A 21,307-nucleotide genomic window follows, 5' to 3' on the forward strand; every position below is an offset into this window, starting at 1 on the left:
AGGTTTTTTTTCTGAAGCTTCATTTCTGAGGCTTTTTTTCTGAAGCTCTGTTTGGAGGCTTTTTTTCTGAAGCTTCGTTTCTGAGGCTTTTTTTCTGAAGCTCTGTTTGGAGGCTTTTTTTCTGAAGCTTCGTTTCTGAGGCTTTTTTTCTGAAGCTCTGTTTGGAGGCTTTTTTTCTGAAGCTTCGTTTCTGAGGCTTTTTTTCTGAAGCTCTGTTTGGAGGCTTTTTTCTGAAGCTTCGTTTCTGAGGCTTTTTTTCTGAAGCTCTGTTTGGAGGCTTTTTTTCTGAAGCTTCGTTTCTGAGGCTTTTTTTCTGAAGCTCTGTTTGGAGGCTTTTTTTCTGAAGCTTCATTTCTGAGGCTTTTTTCAGCCTCTGAAACCTCCATTTAACAGGCTGGGCGGGGTACATTCAGAGTATAAGACGCATCTAGATTTTCACCCTCTTTTAGGGGAAAAAGGTGCATCTTATACTCCGAAAAATACAGTACCTTCACTACCGGTTCGCAAACGGGACCGCACGCACCACCTTCGTGCATGCACAGAGCATCAAAAACGGGACGTGATGACATCTGTGCAGGTGGGTGGAGCCTCCCACTGCCGTTTCGCCCAAACTGGATAGAACCAGCTGAATAGCACCACTGTGTAACTCCCAACGCTTCTAAAACAGTTTGTTCTGGCTTCCATTTCCAAGCAATGTTATTCCCAAGAAGTTGGGAATGGGATGTTTGATCCGAAAATATTTTGCATGCTTCAGTTTGCAGCTCTGTGAAAGCATGCAATAGGCTATTATCTGAAAAATACACGTTTCTAATTCTACACATTAATTCGTTGTTTATGCATTAAGCTGTGCAGGCTTAGAAAGTAATTGCTTTGGACTTTGCCCAAATGTGAATCTGGCATTTTTTCTGTTATTCATTAAAGTTATTCATTTTTCAGTTATTCATTAAACTTGTTTTCCGAGCTTCTGTAAAATTCTGAGGAATCCTTAGAGCAGGTTTAAGGAAGCTACTCGTTAAAGACAAGATAACAGATGCCTGGAAAAAAAAAAACCACAGGCTGCTTTAACAGATAGCAAGAAAATGTCAGGCTCACACCTGAAGACACTGTGTGGCTTATTATCTACCCTATAATTGTTTAGGAACCACTTATGGGTCTCAAGTAGAAAATGCAGTTCTAGAGATCTGTGGAAGAGAACTTTTACCTTCCATCTATCTTTTGAAAGGGAACAAAATAAAGAATTTCCTTTCCTTCCTGGATTTTATGAAATATAGGTAGTCCTTGACTTGCAACAGTTCGCTTAAGAGACCATTCAAAGCAGTGGTGGGTTTCAAAATTTTTTATTACCGGTTCTGTGGGTGTGGCTTGGTGGGCGTGTCATGGCTTGGTGGGCGTGGTGTGGCTTGGTGGGTGTGGCTTGGTGGGCGTGGCAGAGGAAGGATACTGTAAAATCTCCATTCCTTCCCCAGTCCAGGGGAAGGATACTGCAAAATCCCCATCTCCTCCCGACCAGCTAGGACTCGGGAGGCAGAGAATAGATGGGGGCAGGGCCAGTCAGAGGTGGCATTTACCGGTTCTCTGAACTACTCAAAATTTCCGCTACCTGTTCTCCAGAACTGGTCAGAACCTGCTGAATACAACCTCTGGTTCAAAGTTACAGCAACTGTAACTTTGTCATGTGACTTATGATCGTTTTTCACACTTACGACCACTGCAACGTCCCCATGTTCATGTGATCAAAATTCAGGCACTTGGCAACTTACTCATATTAATAATAATAATAATAATAATAATAATAATAATAATAATAATAATAATAATAATAATTTTATTTCTATACCGTCCTTCTCCCGAAGGATTCAGGGCGGTGTACAGCCAATTTAAAAACACAGGACACAACAATGATTAAAAATTAAAATAATTAAATAAATTTGGCCAATTTAAAACCCCAAAAATTTAAAATATCCCAATTTAAAATTACTATGTTGATAGCCCTGCCTGGCGGAACAACAGGGTCTTCAGTGCGCAGCGAAACGCCCGGAGGTCGGAGATCTTACGTATTTCCGGGGGCAGTTCATTCCACAGGGCTGGGGCTCCCACAGAGAAGGCCCTCCCCCTCGGTGTCGCCAGCCGACATAACTTGGCTGATGGCACCCTGAGGAGACCCTCTCTGTGGGAATGAACTGGTCTTATGACTGCCGCAATGTCCCGGGGAGGGTCACGTGATCTCCTTTTGCGACCTTCTGACAATCCAAGTCAATGGAGAAGCCAGATTCTCTTGACCACCGTGTTGCTAATTTAACAACTGCAGTGTGATTCACTTAACAACTGTGGCAAGAAAGGTCATAAAACGGAGCAAAATTCACTTGGCAAATGTCTCGTTTAGCAACAGGAATTTGGGGCTCAATTGTGGTCTTAAATCAAGGAATATCTGTAGGTGGCTTTCAGTACCCCCCCCCCGCCCCAAAGGTACTTATGATCCAACAGCCTCCCCCCCAGCATAGTCACATGACTTTCAAGCACTCAGCAACCATATATAACCATTTGCAGCAACCCACAGTCATGTGACTATGATTTATATTGTTTTTGCCGAAAACCAGTGTTTACTTCTAGTTTTCAGCAAAAACAGACCATAGCGCACAATGGATTCGACTTTGCTTAACAACCACAGTTATCATTTAACGACCGCCACGAAAATGTTCCTAAAAGCGGGTCTGGTTACAAGGTTTTTTTTTAAATAATTTTTTTATTTTCTTTTAATACAAAACATTCCGTCATCCGTTAAACAGTGTGTTGTCTGGGTACAAATTTTTTGTATCAAAACAGTTAAAGCTTACCACCATATTCATTATTTATATCTACTCTTAGTTTAATATTAATACTTAACATATCTATTATCATAACGTTTCTCTCAACTTATTTTACTTTACTATACATTACTTTCATATTTATTCTCTAACCCTTTATAAAATAAATCCCATATATTATAATAATCAGATTCTTCCTTCTCTCTAATTGCAAGTGTTAATCTATTTATTTATTTATTTATTTATTTTATTGGTTCGATTTATATGCTGCCCTTTTCTGGAGACTCAGGGCGGCTTACAATGCGTTAAGCAATAGCCTTCATACTTTTGTATATACCTGCTTAGTAGGGTTTTCGGGGGGGGGGCCTAAGCGGTGTTCTTTTTTATACAAAGTCAGCTTATTGCCCCCAAAAACCGGGTCCTCATTTTACCTACCTCGAAAGGATGGAAAGCTGAGTCAACCTTGAGCCTGGTGAGATTTGAACTTGCAATAATTGCAGGCAGCTGGTGTTACTTAACAGTGCTTTAGTCTGCTGCGCCACCAAGGCATTTCTGCACATTCCAATAATTTCTTAAATCACATTTTCATCTGCAGGAATCTCTTCACCTTTCCAATTCTGGGCAAATACAATTCTAGTCACATGGTGACTGCTTTACGGCCATAATGGACAGCCTCCATTACGGTCCTAGGTCGAGAATTTCCTGTCCTTCCACACGATTACTTACATTGTAGACGTTCATCTGTTTAATTTCACTTGTTGTTTTTAACTTACAGGACAGAAGCTTTTGGATACGTTGGCTGAAACCTGGGATTTCTTTTTCAGCGATGTCCTGCCCATGCTGCAGGCCATATTCTATCCTGTGCAGGTAAAATGCAATTGTGGTGCTTTAGAATCCGGATAAACCAGTAAATGGAATCCCAGTGATTGATGAAGAGAGCTGCAGGTCATTCGCTTGGCAGTCTAGCAAAACACCATGCAGGAAAAACATTTAAAATAAAACTTGTTTTTTCTCTGCTGTGCTATTCGGGTTATTTCCCTCGGCTGCCCCTTAAGTTGAACAGCATTTCAGATAGGAAGGCAAAAAAGCCTTTGGTGCAAACATACTCTCTGAATTTTTTTTTTTTTTTTAAAGAGCCCAATCTTTTTCCAGTGTCCCACAGCTGGCTTTTGCAGCTCCAGTGTATTTCAAGAAAGGCTTGTTTGGTGTTTCGTCCATTTGGAATCTCTCTGCTCCTTGTGGAAATAGATCCAAGGTAGAGACAGAAGAGTTAAAAACATATATTTAATTTTGATTTATATGCCGCCCTTCTCCGGAGACTCAGGGCGGCTTACAATGCGCTAAGCAATAGCCTTCATCCTTTTGTATATTTTTATACAAAGTCAGCTTATTGCCCCCACAAACTGGGTCCTCAATTTACCTACCTTAGAAAGGATGGAAGGCTGAGTCAACCTTGAGCCTGGCGAGATTCGAACCTGCAGTAATTGCAAGCAGCTGGTCTTAATAACAGGGTGCTTTAGACCACTGTACTACCAAGGCTCTTTGAAAAAGAAATTAAAATTACTAGAGTTCTTAACTAACTCTTTTTCCTATTTCTCTACAGAATAAGCTATTCTGTAATGTGTATTCTCAAAAGTAAATTCTGATTCCCCCCACCCCCACCCCAACCTGAAACTCTTGATTTTGACTTAAATTTCATAGAACTTTGTACTTCCATAACATTAACCTCCAATTTCACCCTGGCCTTGCCATGGAATTCATAATTAGAACTGCTATTAGAAGGTGCAAAGGACAATCTTGAGTTGAGTCTGACTTATTAACTTCGTAGACACATTTGTGCATTTTTTTGGCAACAATACACATTGCCTAGTATGTGTTTTTTTTTCCAACTTTCCAGTCCATCATTCTCCAGTGCTGGGATTTCTCAATATGTTTCAGAAACATATTCCAACTCTGCTAATCTCTCTATATTCTGAAAAACGCAGGTTTCACTTTAATGTGCTATGTATGATGAAGGACATTGTTTTTCAAACTCAAAAATTTATAAGCTGTGAGGACTTCAACTCCCAGAATTCCTCAGCCAGCATGCTGAGAGTTGAAGTCCATACATTTAAAATTGCTGAGGTTTAGAAACACTGACACGAGTCACCCATCAGATTAAACGCTGTTACTTTTGTTCAAGAATGTGTTGTTCAGGCTTTTACATTATATTCAGGATTTTTGGCTGTCCATTTTGTAAGAATCCAATGTATTGGTAACAAGGACAGCAGATAGAATACTAAGAAATTCCCTTAAGAGGGGATAATAAACCAATACAATTTATTACAGTATCCGTACACTTCAAATCTATAAAAACTTTTCAGCAAAAACTTTGCAGCAAATCTATAAAAAAAAAAATTTCGGGCCGTTTTCAGGCTGTTTTTCAGGCCATTTTTGGAGCACCTTTGGGTTTCCAGTGCTCCGGCACGGGCACATGCATTCCGGTTTGGGCACTCTGTGCCGAAAAGGTTCGCCATCACTGCCATAGTGAATTCACCAGTCCTGAATCCAGGGGTGAAATGCTCCCGGTTCGGACCGGATCGCCCGATCCGGTAGCGATGGTGGCGGGTGGTTCGGAGAACCGGTAGCAAAAATCTCTGCCCACCCCCCCATGCCCAGCTGAGCCATATGATCATCAGAGGCTTTTTTTTTTTTTTACTTTTAAAAGCATTTTTTCTACAACCTCTTCCGATGAAAAAATGCTTTTAAAAGTAAAAAAAAAGCCTCTGATGATCGCGCGGCTCAGCTGGGATCATCAGAGGCTTTTCAAAGCATTTTTTCCTGCAACCTCTTGCTGAAGAGGTGGTAAAAAAAATGCTTTGAAAAGTCTCTGACGATCCCAGCTGAGTTGTCTGATCGGCAGAGGCTTTTCAAAGCATTAGAAAAAATGCTTTGAAAAGTTTTTTTTTTAAAAAAAATTGGCCACGCCCACGCAGTCACATTAACCCCCACACACACCAAGCCACGCCCACAGAACCAGTAGTAACAAATTTTACATTTCACCCCTGCCTGAATCCCAATACAGGTAGTCCTCGACTTACGACCACAATTGAGCCCCAAATTTCTGTTGCTAAGTGGGGACATTTGTTAAGTGAGTTTTGCCCCATTTTACGACCTTTCTTGCCACAGTCGTTAAGTGAATCATTGCAGCCGATAAATTAGCAACACGGTTGTTAAGTGAATCTGGCTTCCCCCCATTGATTTTGTTTGTCGGAAGGTCGCAAAAGGTGATCATATGACCTTGGGACGCAAGCAACGGTCATAAGTATGAACCAATTGCCAAGCGTCTGAGTTTTGATCACGTGACCATGGGATTGCTACGAAGGTCGTAAGTGTGAAAAACGGTCATAAGTCACTTATTTTGAACTTTCCGCTGTAATTCTTTGTACCGGGAGAAACGCTTCTCAGAAAGATCAATTAATATTAATATGGGTTTTTCTAACGTTTTCAGTGTCGTTGTAACTTTGAACGGTCACTAAATGAACTGTTGCAAGGCGAAGACTAACCTGTATTTTTATTCAGACTAAATGTTCACGGAACAGCCTCTAGTTCAGGGGTCTCCAACCTTGGCAACTTTAAGCCTGGAGGACTTCAACTCCCAGAATTCCCCAGCCAGCAAAGCTGTAGGGGATGCGGTGGCTCAGTGGCTAAGACGCTGAACTTGTCAATCGAAAGGTCGGCAGTTCAGTGGTTCGAATCCCTACTGCCGCGTAACGGGGTGAGCTCCCGTTACTTGTCCCAGCTTCTGCCAACCTAGCAGTTTGAAAGCACGTAAAAAATGAAGTAGAAAAATAGGGACCACCTTTGGTGGGAAGGTAACAGTGTTCCGTGAGCCTTTGGCGTTTAGTCATGCCGGCCACATGACCACGGAGACGTCTTCGGACAGCGCTGGCTCTTCGGCTTTGAAACAGAGATGAGCACCACCTTCTAGAGTCAGGAATGACTAGCACATCTTTGCGAGGGTACCTTTACTTTTTATTTTTTTATTTATTTTATTTTTGATTTAAATGTCTTCTCTGGAGACTCAGGGCGGCTTACAATGCGCTAAGCAATAGCCTTCATCCTTTTGTATATTTATACAAAGTCAGTTTATTGCCTCCACAACTGGGTCCTCAATTTACCTACCTTAGAAAGGATGGAAGGCTGAGTCAACCTTGAGCCTTGGCGAGATTCGAACCTGCAGTAATTGCAGGTATCTGGTCTTAATAACCAGCTTAATAACAGGGTGCCTTAGACCACTGTACTACCAAGGCTCTTTTAGGCTTAAAGTTGCCAAGGTTGGAGACCCCTGCTGTAGTTCACTCCGTGGCAATCAAGGAATAGGCTTCTTGAATTTCAAATCTACAAGAGTCTACAAATAATTAAAAACATTTGTTTTGTTTCCTGCAGGGGAAGGAGCCCCCTGTCCGTCAGCTGGCCCTGTTGCACTTCAGAAATATTATAACTCTCAATATAAAACTGGAAGACTCTTTGTCCCGTTCCCGCGCGAGGATTCCGCCTTCAATTGTCCAAATGTTACTCATCCTACAGGTATGGATTTTTCTGGCGCACCCTCGGTGCGCACTTACTGAATTGTAAACTTTCGAGTGGTAGATGCACTAGGCGGGCTGGAAAACTAAGATGACCCCCACGGATGCAAATTGTGGCCTCTCTTTTACATGCAATCCAGGGTACAGGAAATCCTTGACTTATGATTGTTCACTTAGTGACCATTTGAAGCTACAACATATCCCAAAAATGGTACTTACGATCCAGATTTGAAGTTCCGATGGGAATTCACACACGCACACCGCAGTCATGTGACAGCATTTTGGACGCTTTCCTTAGCTGTTCCCTTCTCCTGGCAGCTCTGCGCATGCGCACACTGGGAACAGGATCCAGCTGTTCTTCTGTCTCACTGATGTCCGATGCCGAAGGCAGCTGACAACTGCCAGACGGCCCTGGCCCCCTCTCTGTCTCCGATGCAGAGCCCTCGTCAGAGCTTTCCCCAGACACCAGGACTGGCCCATGTTCCTCCCCAACCTCCTCACTGTCCGAATCTGCTGCCAGATCTGCTGGCGGGCCACAACAGATGGTTCCACATCCATTTGCACTATTCAGGTGACCCTGGGGGCATAGATAAATCTCAAAGACTCTAAGAAAGAATGCTAATGACCAGATGACCGCAAATAATATAAATCATATAAATCCTTCCATCCTCCACCATTCAGTCAGAACTGAAGAAGCTTCTTGGATGAGTCGCAGGGGTGAAATGCTCCTGGTTTGGACCGGATCATCCGATCCGGTAGCGATGGCGGTGGGTGGTTCGGACAACCGGTAGCAAAAATCCCTGCACCCCCCCACCACCACCACCATGCCCAGCTGAGCCGCACGATCATCAGAGGCTTTTTTTTTTTTTTACTTTTAAAAGCATTTTTTCTACAACCTCTTCTGACGAAAAAATTCTTTTAAAAGTAAAAAAAAAGCCTCTGATGATCGCGCGGCTCTGGGATCGTCAGTGGCTTTTCAAAGCATTTTTTCTGCAACCTATTGGCCGAAGAGGTGGTAAAAAAAATGCTTTGAAAATGCTTTGCGTACCTTTTGCCGCGCCCTGAAGACCCTTTTGTTCCAACAAGCCAGGCTAGCCTAATATGAATTTTATAAGGGGTGTATGTTAGTTGTTTAATTTTGTGGGCCAAATTTTTATATATTGGATTTTACATTGTTTTTAAATTTTGTAAATTTATATGTGTTTTAATATGGCTGTACACCGCTCTGAGTCCTTCGAGAGAAGGGCGGTATAGAAATCTAATAAATCTAATCTAATCTAATCTAAAAGTCTCTGACGATCCCAGCTGAGTTGCCTGATCAGTAGAGGCTTTTCAAAGCATTAGAAAAAATACTTTGAAAAGTTTTTTTTAAAAAAAGTTGGCCACGCCCACCCAGTCACATTACCCCACCACCACCAAGCCACACCCACAGAACTGGTAGTAACGAATTTTACATTTCACCCCTGATGAGAAGCAAAAAATCTTTAAGGAAAATCAAAGTTCACTTGCATTTTGAAAAAGCACCTTTGGGATAACCATAACCTGGATCTCCGCAGAGACATCAAAAGGGCCTTGCTTTCCAAACCATTTTTTCTTTTCTTTTTTTTTTTTTTGCATGGATGACACAAAAGGCACCTGAACGTGGGCCTCCATTCCACTTGGTCTTTGTCCTCTTAAATAGCAGATCTGATCAGATTCATGGTTTTCAGTCCTTCTGCCATCTGCCTATTAACGCCTACCCCAAGGAATGGCATTCCCGGGTGGAGAACTTTTGACTTGTTCATAAATTCAGATTTACAGGCACCAGCCTGGCTGGGGAAGCTTTTCAATTATCTTGTAGGAAGTGGGTGAGGCATCCAAAGTAGATTACACAGCATTTGAGACAACATGATGTAAGATGATGCTTCTCTATAAGCCATGGCTGTTAAACATTGCTGGGAAGCCCAAACAAATTTGTGTGTATGCAAAGAAATAAATGTTTGGTATTTATTATCTTTATTGCAATTTAAAATTTGTATCACATTTTATAGCAGTCAAAAATTCCCAGAATATTTGATAGAACTTTTCCCGATGAAACAAAACTATGACAAATTCCTGAATATATTTATTTATTTATTGGTTCGATTTATATGCCGCCCTTCTCCGGAGACTCAGGGCAGCTTACAATGCGTTAAGCAATAGCCTTCATACTTTTGTATATACCTGCTTAGTAGGGCTTTGCCCCCCCACCCCAAGCAGTGTTCTTTTTTATACAAAGTCAGTTTATTGCCCCCACAATCCGGGTCCTCATTTTACCTACCTCGGAAGGATGGAAGGCTGAATCAACCTTCAGCCTGGTGAGATTTGAACTTTAAAGTACTTTAACAGCACTTTAGTCCGCTGCTCCACCAAGGCTCCATATAGTGATGAATGAATAGAATAACAGAATCGGAAGGGACCTTGGAGGTCTTCTAGTCCAACCCCCTGTTCAGGCAGGAAACCCTACACCACTTCAGACAAATGGTTATCCAACATCTTCTTAAAAACTTCCGGTGTTGGAGGATTCACAACTTCTGGAGGCAAGTTATTCCACTGATTAATTGTTCTCACTGTCAGGAAATTTCTCCTTAGTTCTAAGTTGCTTCTCTCCTTGATTAGTTTCCACCCATTGCTTCTTGTCCTGCCTTCTGGTGCTTTGGTGAATAGCTTGACTCCCTCTTCTTTGGGGCAGCCCCTGAGATATCGGAACACGGCTATCATGTCTCCCCTAGTCCTTCTTTCCATTATTGAAATAGATTGAAAGCTTAGGCTGAAAAACTCACCTAAAATATCTGACACAAGAGAGCGAAGTATGTGGAGGTTTTATTTTTTGATAGTGTGTCTTTCAACTCGCCCCTTCAAGATTGTTTCTTTAAAAGTGTCGCTTAAATTTGGCCTCTTCAGCCTGAGAGTTTTCCACAATCCTATAAAAATTGCCAGTAGTGATCAATATAGAGTTAGAAGAAAGCAAATCATAGCACCAAAAATATATATTTTTAAAATTCACGGAGCGTCATGGGACAATTAGAAAAAAAGGTTTTTAAAATTCCTCTCTTTTGTTCTCCCTAAGGCAAAAAGGGCCAAAGCACATGAGGGAAGTTCAGAGGGTCATAAAATGTCAAAATATATGTTAAAAAGGGGTGTTTGGAACTAGGCTTCCCCAGCAGAACGAAGCCGAGTCCTTGTCCCAATAAACTCCTTTTACTTAATTTACAGTGAATTCCTCTCCAGCAAAGCCTTTCCTCTCCCACAGTCTTTCAAGATAGTTCACAATTACCGACCTTTATCAGGCTTGGAGAGTGGCCAGGCCAATATCTTTCAGACACCATAATACTTGGCAAGAATGCAGAAATGAATTAATTATCTCCTGCAAACTCCACTCCCCTTTTGCTCCTCTTTTATTCCTTCTGGGAGGGGCCCTTCATCGTCCACCTGTGGCCTTACTCCCAAGTCGACCCTTGTTCTTTAGCTGGTCCCTTCGTCTGGCAACTCTGCGCATGCGCATACTGGGAACAGGCTCCAGCTGTTCGTCTGCCTCACTGATGTCCAACTCCAAAGGCAGCTGATAACTGTCGGATGGCCGTGGCCCCCTCTCTGCCTCGGACGCAGAGCCTTCGTCAGAGCCTTCCCCAGTCTCCAGGACTGGCCCATGTTCCTCCCCAACCTCATCACTGTCCAAATCTGCTGCCAGATCCGCTGGCCGCTGGTGGGCCACAACAAGGGGAAGGGAGCTTCCATCACATGATCACAGCTGCCATTGGGCCTTTTTTAATTCCTCCGAGGACACCCACATCCACACCCCCGGGGGAGGTTGATTTGAGGGCCTCTCCATTTGGGGAGTGGAGAGGGATGCAGGGCATGTCCTGGGGACGCAGGAGAACAAGAGTCCCCATGCTGGTTTCTGCTTGAGATGCAAGAAGGAAAAAGCTCTCGCTGCAGAACGTGGGAGTCATTCCAAGCCAGACCCCCCGTCTCTGCTTTGTACTGCTCACAAATAGTAATGAACTCTTAAGCTTGGTGCAGCATCGTGCAGGGAATATTTCTGACCTGTAACTTGTCGTACTTATACTTAAATTGCTTTCTCTGACAGCAGTCCCTCTGGATAGATGAGCAAAGAATTCGCCTCACTGGATTGTTTTTTAACTGGGCCGGTGCCATTTCCTTCTCCTGTTTCTTCTTTTCAGGGTTACCACTTTCCATCTCGGTCCTCTTCAAATTGGCTCAGTTTGGGCTGCTTTAATCCCACCCTTCCTGCCCCCCCTGCCTTTTTCTTCTTTAATGATTTTGTCCTCCCCTGTTCCGATCATAGGTTACAAAAAAGGAAACGGCAGAAGAAGGGAACAGTCTGAAAATGAAAGCACCATTCTGTTAAATCTCTGGCTTTCGGAATTCTTGGCTCCTTTTCAAGCAGCTTGACAATTTCCTGCTTTTCTGTTCAGGAGACTCTCTACTAACAGGGACATCCTAGTAGGGGAGAAAAAAATCAAGATGCCAGCAGCATGAAACCCCCTCCCTTTTCCCCCCCAAACATGTGTTATATCATTCGTGAAGTTGCTATTTTAATTTGCTGCTCAATTAGTCCCCATTGCAGCTTGTTAATCACTCACAAATCTGTACACCAGAACAACTAGACACAAGGACAGTTTTTTCCCGAATTCCCTCACTCTGCTAAGCAAATAATTCCCTCAACACTGTCAAACTATTCACTAAGGTTGCATTACTATTACTATTAATCTTGTCATCGTTCCTATCACCCATCTCCTCCCACTTACGACTGTATGACTCTAACTTGTTGCTGTATCCTTACGATTTATATTGTTTCCTAGTATGATTTGATTGCTTATTTGTACTCTATGACTATCAATAAGTGTTGTACCTTATGATTCTTGACAAATGTATCTTGTTTTTTTATGTACACTGAAAGCATATGCACCAAAGACAAATTCCTTGTGTGTCCAATCACACTTGGCCAATAAAGAATTCTATCTATCTATCTATCTATCTATCTATCTATCTATCTATCTATCTATCTATCATCTATCATCTACTGTATCTATCATCTATCTATCTATGTATGTATCTATCAATCAATCAATCTAATCTAATCTAATCTAACTCCAACCCTGCACTTCTCATTCATGTCAATCCAACAGGTTATACTGATTGCGGTTTTAAAAAAATTGAAGCCGTGTTCTCCTTTTGGTTTTTCAGGGTGTTCATGAATCAAAAGGAGTTACTGAAGATTACTTGAAGTTGGAAACTCTCTTACAGAAGGTTGTTTCCCCTTACTTGGGGACATACGGTTTGTACTCCAGTGATGGCGCTCTCACTCACTCTTCCTGCATTTTAGGTAATACTTCCAGAGCTTGGCCAATGGTAGCATATCCTCTTTATCTGTGTGACTCCTCGCCACCAGTGGTAGATTCCTCTACAGCTGAAAATAAGGACCATCAAAATTAAACAGTACAGTGATAAATGTACAGAAAATAATTTATGAATTCTGTGTAATAGTAATCTGACAGCCTGTATATATGACACCCAATTCTTAACCAGGGTCGTCTCCCAAGGCTTGTTACGGAATTAATAGGTCAACCGGCTTTCGAGTTAGTAGCTTTTGTCAGGGTTCCAAGTAACACCCCAAACGAAATCATATATATTTAACATATATCAGAAAATATCCTGAAATCTACTTCCTGATTCCATACGCTTGCTTCTTCTTTACATTTCAAAGCTGTGAAGCGTGTGAAAATCACTCCGCAATGCCTGGAGTGTAGAAGTTCTGTTCAGGAAGGGCTGTGGATTGTAGAATTGACCAAGTAGGCTTTCCAAGTGGAAGAGGGATACTCCATAGTGGTGAAAGTGTTGGATTACGAGCAAGGAGATCAAAGTCACACAGAAATTTCACATGGCTGAAGGAGGATTGAACTTAGATCTCCTTGCTCCAATCCTCTTTTCAGCCCTGTAAAATTTCTGTGTGGCTTTAATCCAGGGTCTCTCTCTCTCTCTCCCAGCCCAAGATCCAGTGGTAAAGCTACTGAACTAGGAGCAGGAAAACCCAGGTTCTCATCCCTACTTAGGCACTGTTCCCTGGCAGGGGTGGGCTTCAAAAATTTTAGCAAGGGGTTCTCTGCCCAATTGCTGGGTGGACATGGCCATGGTGGACGTGGCCTAGTCGGCCTCCTCACCTCGGTGGAAGGGCCATTTTTGCCCTCCCCAGGCTCCGGAGGCTTTCCCTGAGGCTTCAGGAGGCAAAAACGGCCTCCCCAGGCTCCAGAGGCCCTCTGGAGGCCGGAAACGGGCCCAAACTCCCAGTAGGCTCATTTTTTTGCCCTCCCCAAGCCTCCAAGCACACCCTGCACTTACCTGCATCCAAAACGGGCTGTGTGGCGACTCCTGGGAGGCGTGAGGTGGGCGGGGCCACCCAGGAGTGGGATTTGGGAGTTCTCCGAACTGCACAGAATCTTAGCTAGAGGTTCTCCTGAACCCATGCAAACCCCTAGCAGCCCACCCCTGCTCCCTGGTGATTTTGGATTAATCTTTCCCTCTCAGTCCAAGAATCAGAGTGGGGCAGAGAAAGTATGGACTAGAAATAGGGAAACTCAGATTCTAATCAGCAGCAGCAGCCACAAAAAATCCCTGTACGATTTTCGGTTAGTCACTCTCTTTTAGATCAACCTGTCTCACAGAACTGTTGTTTAAGGAAAAGACAGGAAGAGAGAGTATGGAATAAAAGAAGGGGCAAAAAAAATTAATAAATGAATACCCATCTCTTTCCTGGAGTAATTTTATCTTCTTTCTCAGGGATTCTCAAAGGAGATAGACAAATAGACAAATACAAATCTACACATTTATATAAACTTCTTATGTAGTTTGCATGAGGTAGGGAGAAAAAGGCGGCTACAAGGGAGAACATAAAAGAGAAGAAAGCCAAAATGCCTCTCCATTAAATCTTTAGCTGCATGGTCTGTTGTTACATCCTTTTGCAAACATCTCAGCTGCCAAAGCTCTAACTTTGTTCCAGGAAAAGTACAGTATTAAGCTAGTGCCATCTCGTGGCCAACCTGAAAGAATTCCTGACACGGTGTGGTTGCACACCACCAGTTTCTGGATTGGAAGTTACCCAAAACGATGTGTTCCTTCATGGAAGAATAGGATAAAATATACAAGTGAACTAATACCCTGTTTCCCCGAAAATAAGACCCAACCGGAAAATAAGTCCTAGCATGATTTTTCAGGATGCTCGTAATATAAGCCCTACCCCCAAAATAAGCCCCAGTTAAGATTGTCAGCCAGATGGATGCATTTAGTACCGTATTTCCCCCAAAATAAGACCTAACCAGAAAATAAGCCCTAATGCATCTTTTGGAGCAAAAATTAATATAAGACCCAGTCTTATTTTCAAGGAAACACAGTAAGAAAGTGAATTCAATTATTCCTGTTCTAATAGACAGCAACACTGAGCTTCTATTTGAAGAGGCCAAAAGTTATGAAGTTTGGAATGTAAACAGTACTGATCTACAGAGGTTCTGGGAAGCAAAGATAAGAGGGCACATCCTTTCAATTAGGCTCTTTTGATTCATGTCCAAGGAAGACAGTCGTACAAACACAGGGGAGTTGAATGATCAGGAAAAAAAATAAGAGACAAATGTAAGAAAAGGAAGTTTTCTTAGCCTTGGTAGCACTGAGCCTTGGTAGCACAGTGGACTAATGCACTGTTATTAACATCTGCTGCTTGCAATTACTGCAAGTTCAAATCCCACCAGGCTCAAGGTTGACTCAGCCTTCCATCCTTTCAAAGGTAGGTAAAATGAGGACCCAGATTGTGGGGGCAATAAGCTGACTTTGTATAAAATATACAAAAGAATGAAGATACCTGGGCACAGACCTTCTGTGGTGGGTTGGTTCTCACGGTAGGGACAGTGTGAAGATTTTAATTGTTCTCTGTGTTTGTTAACAGAAAAACGCTTCTTTCGGCGCTCTAAATCGGGGGATATTCTTGCTAAGAATCCGGTGGTGAGATCCAAAAGTTACAACAATCCTTTGTTGACTCCCGTAGCCGAGTATGAGACAGAAGGCGCCACTGCCAACAGCTCGAGCATCCGACGACACTCGGTTTCGGAAATGACCTCCTGCGGTGAGATGCCGGGCTACTCCAATCTCACAACCATCACAGACAATGGATCCAAGAGCTCCATGCTCACCATGAAGATCCCGCCGGCAGGAGAACAGGAGAGGATTTCGGCCAGTTCGATGCAATGCGTGTCTGATCAATCCAAAGGACTCTTCTATCCCACAGAGAACCTGACCAGGGGATTTGAGTTAGGCCAGGATTCGGACTTGCTCGCCATTGCTCCCACAGCCAGCCCTGAGAACATAGTGGACCAGATTTTAGAATCGATTGATTCCGATTCAGAGGGGATTTTCATTGATTTTGGCCAAAACTGCTCCGGCTCCCCGGGATACAATATGGATGTGAGCAGACAAAGCGTGGTCTGAAGGAGTTGTGCTTTGCAAGTCCACCAGCTTTGTGTGGGTTGGAGTAAGAGCTTTGCCTACTCTTCCAAGTCAGATAAAGGGGATGACCTCACCCCAGAGAAATGTGGATAATCCGGGCTTGGGAAAATGGTGGTGGTGGCCACTGAATCTTTGTGGTCAGGTTGCATCTGTTTAGGCTAAGTTCATAAAGTCACAACTGAGGTCCACCCATGACCAGGCTGAGCTATGGGTAACGATGGAGCTTAGGTTGTGCATCCAGGTTGAACTGAACCACAAAGGATAACAAGTCTGAAATACTGTCTTGACATTCAACCTCCCTTAATGTCCATCATAGGTGTCCCCCTCCTCCTCCTAGGGAATGTGATTTGCCCCCCATCGTCATCTTCTTTCCCAGTGTTTTTCCAGTTTGTAGGTTCGGCTCACTGCCTAGTATCTCCTTCCTCAGAATTCTCCTTTCCTGCAGGAGTCAGCCAACCAGAGCCAAGTAGAAGAAGCAGGAGATCAGTTGCCAGTTATTCTTTCAAAGGATGCTCTCTTCGTGTAGAGTAGAACATGGATAACTCCCCCCAAAATCCCAGTGTGATAGTTTAGGACAGAAATAGGCAGCTTTTGGCACTCAAGTGCAGCACAGGTGTTGGTGAGTGATGAATTTGGATTAGGTCAGGTGTGGTACATACCTATATGTACGCACATGTATGTGTCTTAGTCACTCACGTGCAAGTAAGGGTGGCATCATTAACTTTGCTGGAAAAAGAAATTGAAGTCCTCTCGTTCGCCTGTGCTTGGCCTTGGCCATTTTTCAGAATTGCCCTCTTGTTGTGCCGCCCTTGCCATGTTACACTTCTCTCAAAGGAGAAGGCAGCTGTTCTTGTTGGGTCATGTAGAAGAGTCACAGTAGTCATGGAGTCCCCTCTGTCATGTCTCGGTGGCTGGAAGATTCTAGTTTACCTTTATCGAAATGGTTGAGCAGGAATGCAAAGGATGTCAAACATCCGTGAGGACCAAGCGGACTAGAAATAAGAGGAAGCCCAATTCTCCTCTTGCTTGGATGGTATTGCAAGAGAGCGTGAGGGGTTTCATAGCTTCCTGGGTTAACTTCTGAACTTCTCCTTTCATTTACTCAAGAACTAATTGACAGTTGTCTTACATGGTTCCCCTTTCCAGGAATTAAGTAAGGACAGGATTTTGGGGTGTTTTTACTCTTATCTCATGGTGTCCTAGCCAGAGATCGAATGTACAAGAAGAGCTGAATCTTGGCAAGTTGGATCTGACCTATTTCAGAAAGAGCAGGATTTGGGAGCACAGGATACTGCCACTTTTAAGGTAGATAATTTCTTTTGGGCTCCAACCACTACAAAGGCGGAGGGAATCTCGGCTTGAACACTTGGAAAAGCAAATTCTGGGATATTACTAGGTCTCAGACAGTTGATCATATGAACTGACTTCACAGCAAGCTACCATGAAGGATGCAGATAAAATGAGTTACCTCACGACACAGTGAAAGCAATGAGATAAATGAAGCATGATAAACTCGAGTCTTGCTGGTTGAAATGTTATTTACGGATCTCCATTGTACTTAAAGTGTACAACTTTAAGCTTGAAAGTGGGTATTTGGGGACTTGAAAATAGTCTATGTGGTGCTTAATCAGCAATCATTCATATTTGCAAATCGGTGTTTCAGCCAGCATACATGCATGTGTGAAAAAGTCCCTAGCGTTCACGTTGGGGAAAAGTGTCATTTAAACACGCTCTTTCTGCCTCATTACTGCCTTGATAGATTTCTGAATTAGGAAACTGTCTTAATGGCAATTAATATTAGAAAATCCACCTTTCTCATCAAGCTAAAAACCATTTTCACGGCTTCCAAGCAATTCCTTAAAACGAAACCCTTCTCTTCAGAAGTTAAAATGTGTCAAGAAAGAAAGAAAGAAAGAAAGAAAGAAAGAAAGAAAGAAAGAAAGAAAGAAAGAAAGAAAGAGGTTTTAATTTTTTAAAAGTTGTTCCAAATATAATAGAATTTGATTGATTTATAACAGCTACTATTTTTTAATGATTCTCAGTACATCCACACATCTTTCACCAATCAAGTGAAATTTGTAAAACTAATTTAAATAAATAATGTGCTTGCTACTGATTGGTTGAGAGCCTGTGTCCAGAGTGGGTTTTTTTTTTTTTAAGTAAAAGAAACCAGAGAAAGTTTTTATGAACGTCATCTTAATTTATTTGTGTTACATATGATAGGGCATCCAGTGGCTAAAGTGGTTTGCAGTAGTGTAGTGTAAATAAAATGCACAGGCACGTTAACAAAAGAAAATGCCAAGACGCCCAAAACACAATATTTAATTCATAGCATTGAAACTATTGCCTAAATGGAATAGTCCAAACAAACAAACAAAAAAAGGTTTAAAAGCTACTACAAGCATCAAAACATCTGTCAGAACATGATAATAGAATGGTATAGAATAGAATTTTTTATTGGCCAAGTGTGATTGGACACACAAGGAATTTGTCTTGGTGCATACGTTCTCAGTGTACATAAAAGAAAAGATTTGGACTGTCTTTACAGAAGATCAGAAAACTTGGGTCAAGTAAACCTCACTCCATAGGTTGTTCACACTATTGAGGTCCCTAGTGAAAAAACTGCCTCTGTCCCAACTGCCCCTTTCAAATGGGAGTTGAAGTCCACAAGTCTTAAAGTTGCCAAGGTTGGAGACCCCGGTCTAAATGATTGTCACACAAAGAGGGAGGGTAATTAGATTGTATTGGCTGAAGCAGCTGGGCCTAGAACAAGGGGGTTGAAACTCCAAGAAAAGAGATTCAGCAGGATCCAATCTGGGTCGGTCACCAGGACCAGAGGTACAGAGAAGTTCCCTCCAGCACAAGTCCAGCAACTCAGAAGAGAAAACCTCGGTTCCCAGTGACCGACCCAGATTGCAACTTCATCCTGGGACACGTATATTCGCCTTCATTTGAAGAAGATTCAGATTACTTTTAAAAAGGGAACTTCCTGACTGTATGAGCAGGCAGCCAGTAGAACAATGAAGTGGTGCCACATGGTGAGTTCTCCGCCACTGGAGATCTTCAGATAAGATAGATAGTCATCTCAGACATGCTGTAGTAGATCCTGCAGTAAACAGATTTAAACTGGATGGCCTCTAAGGTTCTTTGTTCTGACATCTGCCCAGAGTTAATTTTAAAAAATGATGGTCCTTCAAAGAGACATGTTGGGTCATTGTTTTCAACACCTTATATTCTGAGGAAGCCCCAGAACAAGATGCTAAGCCAGTGTGAGCCTTTCCAGGGAACCATAGGGCAGGGGTGTATGCAGGTCATTCTGGGTGATGGGCTGGGCAAAGGTGGGCTGGGGGGCTTTGCTAGTTACAATCTGACAGCCCATTATTGCTTACCAATTGAATCAACTTGGTGCTCATCGTGATCTATTAATCCCAATGAATGGGCAGACCCAGGGGTGCTATTCAGCAGGTTCTGACAGGTTCTGGAGAACCGGTAGCGGAAATTTTGAGTAGTTCGGAGAACCGGCAAATACCACCTCTGGCTGGCCCCAGAGTGGGGTGGGAATGGAGATTTTGCAATATCCTTCCCCCAGGAGTAGGGAGGGAATGGGGATTTTGCAGTATCCTTCCCCCAGGAGTGGGGTGGGAATGGGAATTTTGCAATATCCTTCCCCCAGGAGTGGGGTGGGAATGGGGATTTTGCAATATCCTTCCTCCAGGAGTGGGGAGGGAATGGGGATTTTGCAGTATCCTTCCCCCAGGAGTGGGGAGGGAATGGAGATTTTGCAATATCCTTCCCCCAGGAGTGGGGAGGGAATGGGGATTTTGCAGTATCCTTCCCCCAGGAGTGGGGAGGGAATGGGGATTTTGCAGTATCCTTCCCCTGGAGTTGGGGGGGGAATGGAGATTTTGCAATATCCTTCCCCCAGGAGTGGGGAGGGAATGGGGATTTTGCAGTATCCTTCCCTGGAGTGGGGTGGGAATGGAGATCTTGTAATATCCTTCCTCCAGGAGTGGGGAGGGAATGGGGATTTTGCATTATTATTCCCCTGCCATGCCCACCAAGCCACACCATGCCCACAGAACCGGTAGTAAAAAAAATTGAATTCCACCACTGGCCATTCTAAAATAAACCTCACCTCCACTAGAGAATAGCTCCGTGGTGCCTTTTGGGTATTATTTATTTTATCCAACTTGAGGACTGCAAGATGGATTTACAGATGATGTTATCCAAGATTGTCCTACTTCTTGCTTACTTACTGCTTATCTCCACTTCAAATTTGTTAGCTGCACACTGAAAACCTTGAAAGCATGGAACGTCTTCTCATTCTCGGAACAGGACTGTTGCTTGTGTGTAAGAGAGAGAGACAAGACACCAGTTGCAATGTGCTTTGCAAGCATTGCAGAAACAGACAAAAATGTAATCAATTATTATTTTCCCCACCCATACATTTGCCTGCCAGGAAATCTGCATCTAAATACATGCATGCCAAACAGGCAGAACTCATGCCCAAAGCAAAGGGCGGCAGTTTTGATAGACATGGTTAGCTTTAATTATTCCATTATTCTCCCATTATTCTTGGTCTTTTACGGATTTGTATTTGGGCACGAAGATAGAAATTCAATGAGCTGCATTGCTGAGCTTAGCAGACGAGTCTCGGCTGGCTGCAAAGCTTCAATTGCAATTACAACAGCTTGCAATCTCTTGATCGTGCATCAGTCCATCATTTGCTTCTATTCACATCCAGGTGGGTTGGTTGTCCTCTTTTAATCCGCAGGTTGGTTCACCATCTGCTTTAGCACCGAACGCAGCTGGAGAACTTCCATTGATGTCCACAGGCCAAACTCTAGGCCGCCTTCCTCTATGACAGGTCTTCAAACTTGGCAGCTTTAAGACTTGTGGACTTCAGCTCCCAGAATTCTCCAGCCAGCATAGCATAGCTGGCTGGAGAATTCTGGGAGTTGAAGTCCACAAGTCTTAAAGCTGCCAAGTTTGAAGACCTCTGTTCTATGATCCTGATTCAACCTCAATTTTGGTTGAATGTAGGAAATGGTTAAAAAAAAAAAGTCATGACAGTGTGATCAAAGTCAAAAGAGGTCATGATAGATAGAGTGATCAGTTGTCTCCATTTTTATGTAAGTTGACTGAACGCCAAAGGTGCACGGAACGCTGTTACCTTCCCACCAAAGATGGCCCCTATTTTTCTACTTGCATTTTTTACATGCTTTCGAATTGCTAGGTTGGCAGAAGCTGGGAAAAAGTAATGGGAGCTCACCCATTTCACGGCACCAGGGATTCGAACTGCTGAACTGCCGACTTTTCGAACCTTTTTTTCACTTCTTCAACCCTACCCTACAGACGCCTCTGTTGAATGGTTCTCATGTCTTCCTAAACCATTCTTTCTCA

General features: G+C 43.0%; 1 protein-coding gene and 2 long non-coding RNA genes across 16 annotated transcripts in view; 1 reads left to right on the plus strand and 2 right to left on the minus strand.

Annotated features, from left to right (window-relative positions):
* Window positions 1-18,030, plus strand: part of PRR5 (proline rich 5) — a 100,416-nt gene extending 82,386 nt beyond the window's left edge. For 8 of the 14 annotated variants that reach the window (XM_087874286.1, XM_087874284.1, XM_087874295.1 and 5 more), the window contains 4 exons: window positions 3,580-3,671; window positions 7,233-7,373; window positions 12,602-12,740; window positions 15,348-18,030. In XM_087874286.1, the coding sequence (XP_087730412.1) occupies window positions 3,580-3,671; window positions 7,233-7,373; window positions 12,602-12,740; window positions 15,348-15,886 (911 nt within the window). In that variant the 3' untranslated portion in view covers window positions 15,887-18,030. The remainder of the gene's footprint in view (window positions 1-3,579; window positions 3,672-7,232; window positions 7,374-12,601; window positions 12,741-15,347) is intronic. The other 6 variants (XM_087874290.1, XM_087874291.1, XM_087874289.1 and 3 more) reach the window with 3 other exon arrangements.
* The window catches only part of LOC132709694 (uncharacterized), a 41,863-nt gene that overhangs the window by 8,733 nt on the left and 11,823 nt on the right, over window positions 1-21,307 (minus strand). The window lies entirely within an intron of this gene.
* LOC148112944 (uncharacterized) lies at window positions 15,346-20,855 on the minus strand. Its single transcript, XR_015729014.1, has 2 exons — window positions 20,161-20,855; window positions 15,346-19,010 (listed from the first exon to the last, which is right to left on the minus strand). It is a non-coding gene; the product is annotated as an uncharacterized LOC148112944 (long non-coding RNA).

The sequence above is a fragment of the Pantherophis guttatus genome, chromosome 7 (assembly GCF_059756535.1).
Source record: "Pantherophis guttatus breed Tessera chromosome 7, ASM5975653v1, whole genome shotgun sequence".
NCBI lineage: Eukaryota > Metazoa > Chordata > Lepidosauria > Squamata > Colubridae > Pantherophis > Pantherophis guttatus.